Raw genomic sequence first — 12311 nt, forward strand, 5'->3', positions numbered from 1 at the left:
CAAAGTTAGTAGCCAGCATGACAACCACCACAGCTATGTCCAGTCATCAGTGGATAAATAAAATTACCTCATTATGCAGATTCACATAGGGAAACTCTACAAGATCCTGTAGCTGTGAGCGTTCACAAAGAACTACCACCAGCTGCCGTAAACAATCTAACTGTCTAGAAGGAAAAGTGATATGAGGGTAAATTTTCTTAGTGGATTACACAGGGCTGGTAAATTGTCTCCTCTAAATAAGACTGTGAGATTGATTACCTGCTGGAATCAGGAATTTGGGTTAAGGCTTCATATGCGTGGCTATTGTGACCTAAATCCAAATGATGTTTGAAAATGCATGTCCTTAAAGTAGCCTAAGTATCAAACATAGGGAAAAAAAGAACAATAGAAATGAAAACACCACATCCATGATAAACCTCAAGGGCAATAACTAGATTACAGTTAGTCCTTACCTGACTTTTCCAGTCATCACCTGCTTCAGTTATTGCTGATGTAGCCAACTGAATAACCAGTTCAGGCAACCCAACGACATCGAGCAGACGCAAAACCTAAGGGGAAACAGAAGAAGAAATTTCCATTAATATTAACATGGTATAGTGCACTTCAAATTAGACTACGATTTAAAATCAATTAGAAAGATAAGTAGGTAAGATAAAGATTAAATCAAAGGTGCCGACAACAAGATGGACAAGATTATTTGGTTAACATTTAAGATATTCCTTTAGATTCTACTGTTAAATAAGACACCTGTTGTAAAACCCTTTATTGGTCTTTTCTGTGCACAGCTCTATCCTCAGTGTTTAGTACATAATAGGTTCTCAGTAAACGTTTGTTGAATGAGCAAATATAATTTCACTACTAACTTTTCCTACTAACTGTTTAGGTCACAGATGAATTTAAAGCCTAGTAAATTAGCATCATAGCCTTATAGAAACACTAAAGAGAATACATTAATGTCTGACATAACCCATTTCTAATACAACATAGGATAGTGCTCTTTAAACTTTTTTGATTGTCCACCCTATTGAGAATGTCTGAGTACACTCCCCAGACATTTACTTATACTATATACACACATTTCTAAAAAATATGTATAATAACACTTTCAAAATAGAAATTTCTTAAAGATGAAGATAAAGGTAGTTTAAAAATTATTATTTGTAGTTATTAGTACTTACTGATTATTTGCTTTTTTCTGCCTTATTAGCAGTATAAAAACATCTTTTTCTTCTGGATGCTTACAGTTTTTTTTTTTTTTAAGGTTATACTTCTTAATGAAGTATAACATAGTTAGAAACGTACACAAATCCTAAGTACATAGCTGGTTGAACGTTCACAAAGTAAACATACCCATGTTCCCAGCAGCCAAGTTAAGAATTGTAACATACCAATACTCCAAAGCCCCCACATGACTCCTTCCAGCCACTACTGAATTTTATTAGTTTTGTTTTTAATTTCATGGAAACAGGATCTATAGTATTCTTTTGTGTGGGTGTGCCTACTTTTTTTTCTTTTTTAACAAAAAATAAATTTATTTATTTATTTACTTTTGGCTGCGTTGGGTCTTCGTTGCTGCACGCGGGCTCTCTCTAGTTGCCGCGAGTGGGGGCTACTCTTCATTGTGGTGTGCAGGTTTCTCACTGTGGTGGCTTCCCTTGTTGCAGAGCAGGGGCTCTAGGGTGCGTGGGCTTCTGTAGTTGTGGTGCACGGGCTTAGCTGCTCCACAGCATGTGGGATCTTCCCAGACCAGGGCTTGAACCCGTGTCTCCTGCATTGGCAGGTGGATTCTTAACCACTGCGCCACCAGGGAAGCCCTGTCTGCCTGCTTTTGCTTAACATGTTTGTAAGACTGATCTATGTTATTTCATTCAGCAATTCATTTCATTGCTGTGTTGTAGTCCATTGAAAGAATATACCATAATCCATTGATCCATTCTGTTAATGGATAGTTGGATTGTTTCTAGTACATGAATTTTATGACATGCTGCTTGGAACATACATACATATCTCTTTTAGTAAACATGTATATCTTTCCATATATATTTAGAATTGGAATTACTGGGTCAGAAGGCATGTCAAAGATTGGAGCCAGTAGGTAAAAAGTTTTCCAGAGTGGCTGTAACCAATTTATACTCCACCATAGGTGATCAGGATGCCTTGATTATTTGCATGGCTTCCTACTATCTTGAATTGACATTTTAATTCAAGGTACACTTAGTTAGATTTTAAAGTGGCATTCTTGAAAAGTTCAATTGTTTCTGGCTGATTCTCAGACCTGATTACAGACCGTCACTCTTTTTACCTTGCAATGTGGTTGATGAAGAGCCTATATCAAAAGTAGAAGTGCCAGCCCTATCTTATCCTAATTTGTTCGTATGCACTTTGTTAATATATTCAATCTGGCTGCTTCACAGGAATTTTTTTTTTTTTTTGGCCACACAATGCATGGGATGTGGGATCTTAGTTCCCCAACCAGGGATCGAACCCATGCCCCCTGCATCGGCAGCGTGGAGTCTTAACCACTGGACCACCAGGGAAGTCCCTTCACATGAGTTTTTAAAAGCCAAGTCCATACAGTGAAGGTGATTTTCATTATTTTAAAATTTTATTTATTTAATTGAAGTATAGTTGATTTACAATGTGTTAATTACTGCCGTACAGCAAAGTGATTCAGTTATACATATATACACATTCTTTTTTTTTTTTGGTGATTTTCATTACAATTAAGCAATATAATGTGTAAATCAGCTTAACCAGGCAAACATACTGAAATCAAGTGGATGAGTGAGAGTGCCACTCTGCAACCCTGCCCTTCGCTGTGACTCACTCTTCCCTCAGATGCCTACCTCGAGACTAAGTGACAAATGACCACCTGGTGAAAGGACCAAATAAGGGCACCAGAGTCAATCCTGATATTAAACATTAGCACATCTTAATTTATTTGTTCTGTGAGTGAGTCCACTGGAGCAGTGATTTTTTATGTTTTTTTTTTTCCAGTGATGAAAACTATGGAGTGTCTCCACAGAAAAAAAAACAAAATGCTTTGCACGTATTTTCAGGGGATGTACTGATACCTCAAACCTATCTGGCCTCAGATTAAAAATCTTTACTTAAAATTCAAAATAATTTTCTTATTAGTAGAATGGCAGACAGTTATTAAGAGTTACAAATCTACTTCCGTATAAATTTATTTATCTCTTTAACAAGCAATGAACAAACTGTGAAGCCTGCTCCTGTCGCATTTACTTTTTGGTAGGAAATCCAGATAAACAAATAACGTAGAATCTAGGGGTGGAGTCAAGATGGACGAGGAGGACGCGGAATTCGTGTCTCCTCACAACTAGGGCACCTACAGGAACCTGTCGGGGGGACCATGGGGATGGCAGGAACCCCCAGCGACCAAGTAGGATGTGTGAAGTGGGGGGGAGTGAGGGGGGAGAAGTGGAGGCGGGACAGGACTGGTGCCCCTGAGGGGCGGCTGGGGGAGGGGGAAGGATCCCACACCCGAAGGGGGAAATTGGGGGACCACTGGGAGGGCAGAGGATCAAAAGGGAGAGTGGCCAGGTTTCCCTGCCCACTTGGGCCCCCGGGAGCCTGCTGAGATCTGGGCCTGATCCTCTGCCCACCGAGGCCCCCTCCAGCCATGGGGTCCTGATGGAGTGGGAGGGAGGGAAGGGGGAGCAAAAATAAAGGCTGGAACTACGGGACCGCACCCCTGAGGGGCGGCTGGGGGAGGGGAGGAGTTCCTACACCCAGCAGAACCCACCCATGGTTAGGGGTCCAGAGGAGATGGGGGAGACCCTGGGGGAGACTGTGGGGGGAGAGGGGGGCACAGAGGAATGGAAGGGAATGCAGCCAGCACTTTCCCTGTCCACTTAGGCACTGGAGAGCCTGTTGGGTTCTGGGGCCAAATACTCTGCCCAGGGAGCCTCCCTCCTGCAGCGCAGAGCCCAAGCCCCACCCCTACACCCCCACCCAGGGTCACACCTCTACACTTGGAGACCTCCTCTGAGACCCCCTCCAACATGCCAGGCCTAAACCCCACCCACACACCCACACCCAAGGGCTTACTCCAAACTCCTGAACCCCACATTCCAGAGGCCCTCCTTGGGAGGTGCTGCCACTCCCCTTCCACGCAAGTCCTAAGCAGAGGCCCCACCCTACAATTAAATGTCACCCTAGCTAGGCCTCACCCCCAAGGCCTTTTCCAGCTGCGTGGGTCCTAAGCCCATGCCCTGCCCCATGCTCAGATGTCACCCCCCACCCACCTAGGTCCTGCCCCAGCCTAAACCCTGCCGCTGCCTAAGTTCCGCCCCCACCTAAACTCTGCCCCCATAGCCAAGGCTTTTTTTTTCTTTTCTTCTTTTTTGCTCTTTTAGATTGGGGTTCTGTTTTACCTTGTTGATTCATTTACATTTTTTTCTAATAAATCTTTTATTTTTCTACTTTCATTCTTTATACTTTGTTATTGTTCTGCTCCTTTTGGCTTGTTCCCCCCCTCCTCCACCACCCTTTTTTCTTTTTTCTGTTGTGGTTTTATTTTACCTTGTTGCAGTTGTTTCAATTATATTTTTATTTTTCCTAATATATTTTTTATCTTTTTAATTTTATTTTGTTTTTTATTCTTTGTTATTGTATTGCTCCCTTTTTTTTTTTTTTGCCACACCACCTGGCTTGCGGGATCTTGGTTCCTAGGCCGGAGGTCGGGCCCAAGCTCCTATAGTGGGAGCTCTGAGTCCAAACCGCTGGACTAACAGAGAACCTCAGACCCCAGGGAATATTAATCAGAGTGAGGCCTCCTGGAGGTCTCATCTCGGCACCAAGACTTGGCTTCTCCCAACTGTCTGCAAAGTCCAGTGCTGGATGCCTCAGGCCAAACAACCAGTAAGACAGGAATACAGCCTCACCCATCAAAAAAAGAAAAAAAAAAAAGGAAGTGGGAAAAAAAAAGTTACAGACAAAGGAGCAAGGTAAAAACCTACAAGACCAAATAAATGAAGATGAAATAGGCAACCTACCTGAAAAAGAATTCAGAGTGATGATAGTAAAGATGATCCAAAATCTCAGAAACAGAATGGAGAAAATACAAGAAACATTCAACAAGGATCTAGAAGAACTAAAGAGCAAACAAACAGTGATGAACAACACAATAACTGAAATTAAAAATACTCTAGAAGGAATCACCAGCAGAATAACTGAGGCAGAAGAACAGATAAGTGACCTGGAAGATAAAAAGGTGGAAATAACTGCCAGGGAGCAGAAGAAAAAAGAATGAAAAGAACTGAGGACGGTCTTGGAGACCTCTGGGACAACATTAAATGCACCAACATTCGAATTATAGGGGTCCCAGAAGAAGAAGAGGAAAAGAAAGGGTCTGAGAAAATATTTGAAGAGATTATAGTTGAAAACGTCCCTAACATGGGAAAGGAAATAGTCAATCAAGTCCAGGAAGCACAGAGAGTCCCATACAGGATAAACCCAAAGAGAAACACTCCAAGACACATATTAATCAAACTATCAAAAATTAAATACAAAGAAAAATGTTAAAAGCAGCAAGGGAAAAGCAACAAATAACATACAAGGGAATCCTCATAATGTTAACAGCTGATCTTTCAGCAGAAATTCTGCAAGCCAGAAGGGAGTGGCAGGACATATTTAAACTGACGAAAGGGAAAAACCTACAAGATTACTCTACCCAGCAAGGATCTCATTCAGATTCGATGGAGAAATCAAAAGCTTTACAGACAAGCAAAAGCTAACAGGATTCAGCACCACCAAACTAGCTCTACAACAAATGCTAACGGACCTTTTCTAAGCAGGAAACACAAGAGAAGAAAAAGATGCACAGAAACAAACCCAAATCAATTAAGAAAATGGTAATAGGAACATACATATCGATAATCACCTTGAATGTAAATGGATTAAATGGTCCAACCAAAAGACACAGACTGGCTGAATGGATATAATAACAAGATGCTTATATATGCTGTCTACAAGAGACCCACTTCAGACCTAGGGACACGTACAGACTGAAAGTGAAGGGATGGAAAAAGATATTCCATGCAAATGGAAATCAAAAGAAAGCTGGAGTAGCAATACTCACATCAGAGAAAATAGACTTTAAAATAAAGACTGTTATAAGAGATAAGGAGGGACACTACATAATTATCAAGGGATTCATCCAAGAAGAAAACACAACAATTATAAATATTTATGCACCCAACATAGGAGCACCTCAGTACATAAGGCCATAAAAGGAGAAATCGATAGTAACACAATAATAGTGGTGGACTTTTAACTCCCCACTTACACCAATAGAAAGATCATCCAAACAGAAAATAAATAAGGAAACACAAGCTTTAAATGACACAACAGACAAGATAGACTTAATTGATATTTTTAGGACATTCCACCCGAAAGCAGAAGAATACACTTTCTTATCAAGTGCACATGGAACGTTCTCCAGAATAGATCACATTTTGGGTCACAAATCAAACCTTGGAAAATTTAAGAAAAATGAAATTGTATCAAGCATCTTTTCTGACCACAACGCTATGAGATTAGAAATCAATTACAGGAAAAAACAGTAAAAAACACAAACACATGGAGGCTAAACAGTGCGCTGCTAAATAACCAAGAGATCACTGAAGAAATAAAATAAGAAATCAAAAAATATCTAGAAACAAATGAAAACGAAAACACAACAATCCAAAACCTATGGGACGCAGCAAAAGCAGTTCTAAGAGGGAAGTTCATAGCAATTCAAGGTCACCTCAGGAAACAAGAAAAATCTCAAATAAACATCTAAACTTACACCTAAAGCAACCAGAAAAAGAACAAAGGAAGCCCAAAATTAGTAGAAGGAAAGAAATCATAAAGATCAGAGCAGAAATAAAAACAAAGAAAACAATAGCAGAGATCAATAAAACTAAAAGCTGGTTCTTTGAGAAGATAAACAAAACTGATAAACCTTTAGCCAGACCATCAAGAAAAAACAGGAGAGGACGTAGATCAATAAAATTAGAAATGAAAAAGGAGAGGTTACAACTGATACCACAGAAATACAAAAGATGATAAGCGACTACCACAACCAACTATAAGCCAATAAAATGGATAATCTGAAAGAAATGGACAAATTCTTGGAAGAGTAAAACCTTCCCAGATAGAACCAGGAAGAATTAGAAAATATAAACAGACCAATCACAGGTAGTGAAATTGAAACTGTAATTAAAAATCTTCCAACAAAGAGAAGTCCAGGACAGATGGCTTCATAGGTGAATTCTATCAAACATTTAGAGAAGAATTAACACCTATCCTTCTCAAACTCTTCCAAAAAATTGCGGAGGGAGGAACACTCCCAAACTTGTTCTACGAGGGCATCATCACCCTGATACCAAAACCGGACAAAGATATCACAAAAAAAGAAAATTATAGACCAATATCACTGATGAACACAGATGCAAAAATCCTCAACAAAATACTAGCAAACAGAATCCAGCAACACATTAAAAGGATCATACACCATGATCAAGTGGGATTTTTCCCAGAGATGCAAGGATTCTTCAATATATGTAAAACAATCAATGTGATACACCATATTAACAAATTGAAGAACAAAAACCATATGATCATCTTAATAGATGCAGAAAAAGCTTTTGACAAAATCCAACACCTATTTATGATGAAAACTCTCCAGAAAGTGGGTGCAGAGGAACCTATCTCAACAGAATAAAAGCCACATACGACAAACCCACAGCAAACATCATTCTCAATGGTGAAAAACTGAAGGCATTTCCTCTAAGATCAGGAACAAGACAAGGACGTCCACTCTCGCCACTATTATTCAACATAGTATTAGACATCCTAGCCATAGCAATCAGAGAAGAAAAAGAAATAAAAGGAATACAAATTGGAAAAGAAGAAGTAAAACTGTCAACGTTTGCAGATGACATGATACTATACATAGAACAGCCTAAAGATGCCACCAGAAAACTACTAGAACTAATCAATGAATTTGGTAAGGTTGCAGGAAACAAAATTAATGCACAGAAATCTCTTGCATTCCTGTACACTAACAACAAAAGATCAGAAAGAGAAATTAAGGAAACAATCCCATTTTACCATCACAACAAAAAGAATAAAATACCTAGGAATAAACATACCTAAGGAGGCAAAAGACCTGTACTCAGAAAACTATAAAACACTGATGAAAGAAATCAAAGATAACATAAACAGATGGAGAGATATACCATGCTCCTGGATTGGAAGAATCAATATTGTGAAAATGACTACACTACTCAAAGCAATCTACAGGTTCAATGCAATCCCTATCAAATTACCAATGGCATTTTTCACAGAACTAGAACAAGAAATCTTACAATTTGTAAGGAAACACAAAAGATCCTAAATAGCCAAAGCAATCTTCGAGAAAGAAAAACAGAGCTGGAGAAATCAGGCTCCCTGACTTCAGACTATACTACAAAGCTACAGTAATCAAGACAGTATGGTACTGACACAAATACAGAAATATAGATCAATGCAACAAGATAGAAAGCCCACACACATATGGTCACCTTATCTTTGATAAAGGAGGCAAGAATAGAAAATGGAGAAAAGACAGCCTCTTCAATAAGTGGTGCTGGGAAAAATGGACAGCTAATGTAAAAGAATGAAATTAGAACACTCCCGGACTTCCCTGGTGGCGCAGTGGTTAAGAATCTGCCTGCCAGTGCAGGGGACATGGGTTCAATCCCTGGTCTGGGAAGATCCCACAGGCCATGGAGCAACTAAGCCCGTGCGCCACAACTACTGGGCCTGTGCTCTAGAGCCCATGAGCCACAACTACTGAGCCTGTGTGCCACAGCTACTGAAGCCCACGTGCCTAGAGCCCGTGGTCTGCAACAGGAGAAGCCACCATAATGAGAAGCCCTCAAACCACACGAAGAGTAGCCTCCGCTCACCACAACTAGAGAAAGCCCGTGTGCAGCAACGGAAGACCCAATGCAGCCAAAAACAACAACAACAACAACAAAAAAAGAACACTCCCTAACACCATACACAAAAATAAACTCAAAATGGATTAAAGACCTAAATGTAAGGTCAGATACTATAAAACTCTTAGAGGAAAACATAGGCAGAACACTCCATGATGTAAATCACAGCAAGATCCTTTTTGACCCACCTCCTACAGTAATGGAAATAAAAACAAAAATAAACAAACGGGACCCAATGAAACTTAAAATCTTCTGCACAGCAAAGGAAACCATAAACAAGAAAAAAGACAACCCTCAGAATGGAAGAAATTATTTGCAAACGAAGCAACTGACAAAGGATTAATCTCCAAGATATACAAGCAGCTCATGCAGGTCAATGTCAAAAAAACAAACAACCCAGTCCAATAATGGGCAGAAGACCTAAATAGACATTTCTCCAAAGAAGACATACAGATGGCCAACAAACGCATGAAGAGATGCTCAACATCACTAATCATTAGAGAAATGCAAATCAAAACTACAGTGAGGTATCACCTCACACCAGTCAGAATGGCCATCATCAAAAAATCTACAAACAATAAATGCTAGAGAGGGTGTGGAGAAAAGGGAACCCTCCTACTGTTGGTGGGAATGAAACTGATACAACCACTATATAGAACAGTATGGAGGTTCCTTAAAAAACTAAAAATAGAACTACCATATGACCCAGCAATCCCACTACTGGGCATATACCCTGAGAAAACCATAATTCAAAAAGAGACACATACCACAGTGTTCATTGCAGCACTGTTTACAATAGCCAGGATATGGAAACAACCTAAATGTCCATCAACAGATGACTGCATAAAGAAGATTGTGGCACATATATATTATGGAATATTACTCAGCCATAAAAAGGAACGAAATTGAGTTATTTGTAGTGAGGTGAATGGACGAAAAATCTGTCATACAGAGTGAAGTAACTCAGAAAGAGAAAAACAAATACTGTATGCTAATGCATATATATGGAATTTTAAAAAGCGGTACTGATGAACCTAGTGGCAGGGCAGAAATAAAGACGCAGACGTAGAGAACAGACTTGAGGTCACTGGTGGTGGGGGCGGGGAAGCTGGGATGAAGTCAGAGGGCAGCACTGACGTATATACACTACCAAATGTAAAATGGATGGCTAGTGGGAAGCTGCATAGCACAGGGAGATCAGCTCAGTGCTTTGTGAAGACCTAGAGGGATGGGATAGGGAGGGTGGGAGGGAGGCTCAAGAGGGAGGGGATATGGGGATATATGTATACATACAGTTGATTCACTTTGTATAGCAGAAACTAACACAACATTGTAAAGCACTTATATTCCAATAAAGATGTGAAAAAAAAATAACATAGAGTCTAAAATATAACATCAAGCATGGCTAAATGTCATAAAGAAAAATAAAGCGGGGCAAGGAGACTGCCCACAGTGCCTCACTCTGCACTAAGGGAGAGAAGGAGCAGGTGTGCAGGAGAGCACGTGCATGACAGTTACTCTGCTTCTTTGTAGGCAAGGCAGGGAGGAACTCTCAGGAGGTGACACAGGAGCAGAGACCTGTATGAAATGAGGGCATTAGAAACTTGACTACCTGGAGGAAGACCATTCCAGGATGAGGAACAGCAGGGAGAAAGGTCCTGAAGGGAACAGAGTATGTGCTTGGCTTTTATGAGACAGTAAGAAGGCCACTACTGTTATAGCTGAGTGAGTGACCACAGGAAAGAGTAGAAGGAAAAAAAGGTCAGGAGGGGTACCCAGGGCTAAATCACAAACTAAGGCTAAATACAGCATTACAAGTTAATTCTTTGAGATATCAGCAAGATGAATACTAAGTAACAAAGTTCTAATGATGACAGAGCTAACAAAATTATATCATGATGGGAATTTCATTTAAGTTAAAAACATTTATCAGGGACTTCCTTGGTGGCGCAGTGGTTAAGACTCCGTGCTCCCAATGCAGGGGGCCAGGGTTTGATCCCTGGTCAGGGAACTAGATCCCACATGCATGCCGCAACTAAGGAGCCCTCCTGCTGCAACTAAGACCCAGTGCAACCAAATAAAAAAAAATGAAAAAACAAAAAAACCATATATCAAATTTTAAAATATGTTTCTTCAATTTCTCTAGGCAAATTCATTTTTCTCTTCATTTGGAGATTCAGGGAGTGATTAAATTTTTATGTTATTTTTCTCCCCAAATACTAAACTAATATATTTCAGATACTTTTTTTAAACTGAAGTATAGTTAATTTACAATGTTGTGTTAGTTTCAAATGTACAGCAAAGTGATTCAGTTATACATATTTATCTATATGTATATATTCATATTCTTTCTCAGATTCTTTTCCATTATAGGTTATTACAAGATATTGAGTACAGTTCCTTGTGCTATACAGTAGGTCCTTGTTGTTTACCTATTTTATATATAGTAGTGTGTATATGTTAATCCCAAACTCCTAATTTATCTGCCCCCCCTGCCCTGTTACATTTTTACACAGAGTGGTATAAGAAGGACCAAACCATGACAGAATATACCTTATCATAATACTGCAGCCTGGGGGTGGACACAATCTCCCCATCCTCTGAACGGATCAAGCGATCTAAGAATTCCTCTTTGCCCACTTCAGATGCTGCCTGGCAGAAACATTCCAGAGCCTGGAGAAATAGAAGAATACAAAATGACTTATGATAGACTGTTCCACTTCTAGGTGCTATAAGTCAAGGTTTCTTGTACCAACGAGAACCAAAAAAGAAATAAAATTATTTAAGACCATTGACTGCATTTGCAGTTTCTGTCATATCTAAATTCTCTCTGATGCAATATTTAATATTTTCTTTAATTTATCTAACTTTTTCTTTTTTTCGGTATGCGGGCCTCTCACTGTTGTGGACTCTCCCGTTGAGGAGCACAGGCTCCGGACGCATAGGCTCAGCGGCCATGGCTCATGGGGCCAGGCGCTCCGCGGCATGTGGGATCTTCCCGGACTAGGGCACGAACCTGTGTCCCCTGCACCGGCAGGCGGACTCTCAACCACTGCGCCACCAGGGAAGCCCTAATTTATCTAACTTTTTAACTTAAATGCTGTTAATTAAAAAGTAAACTTTAATAAGAAAATTGATGGATAAATGTGATACACCAACTGTAGCAACATGTTAACAACTGTAGAATTTGAGCGGGGGGTATATGATTGTTTAATATGAAAGTCTTTGAACTTTTCTTTATGTTTGAAAAGCTCCATAACAGGATATGAAGAAAAAATTAGAAATGTAAACTACCATAATGGGAAGAAAACCAGCATA

At 39.8% G+C, this 12311-nt stretch overlaps 1 protein-coding gene across 1 annotated transcript in view; it reads right to left on the reverse strand.

Annotated features, from left to right (window-relative positions):
* The window catches only part of NUP160 (nucleoporin 160), a 55592-nt gene that overhangs the window by 13243 nt on the left and 30038 nt on the right, over positions 1-12311 (reverse strand). The window contains exons 23-26 of the mRNA XM_060018911.1: positions 11547-11666; positions 453-548; positions 259-353; positions 68-164 (exon numbers count right to left, since the gene is read on the reverse strand). Of these exons, the coding sequence (XP_059874894.1) occupies positions 68-164; positions 259-353; positions 453-548; positions 11547-11666 (408 nt within the window). The remainder of the gene's footprint in view (positions 1-67; positions 165-258; positions 354-452; positions 549-11546; positions 11667-12311) is intronic.

This window comes from Delphinus delphis, chromosome 8 (assembly GCF_949987515.2).
Source record: "Delphinus delphis chromosome 8, mDelDel1.2, whole genome shotgun sequence".
Classification (NCBI taxonomy): domain Eukaryota; kingdom Metazoa; phylum Chordata; class Mammalia; order Artiodactyla; family Delphinidae; genus Delphinus; species Delphinus delphis.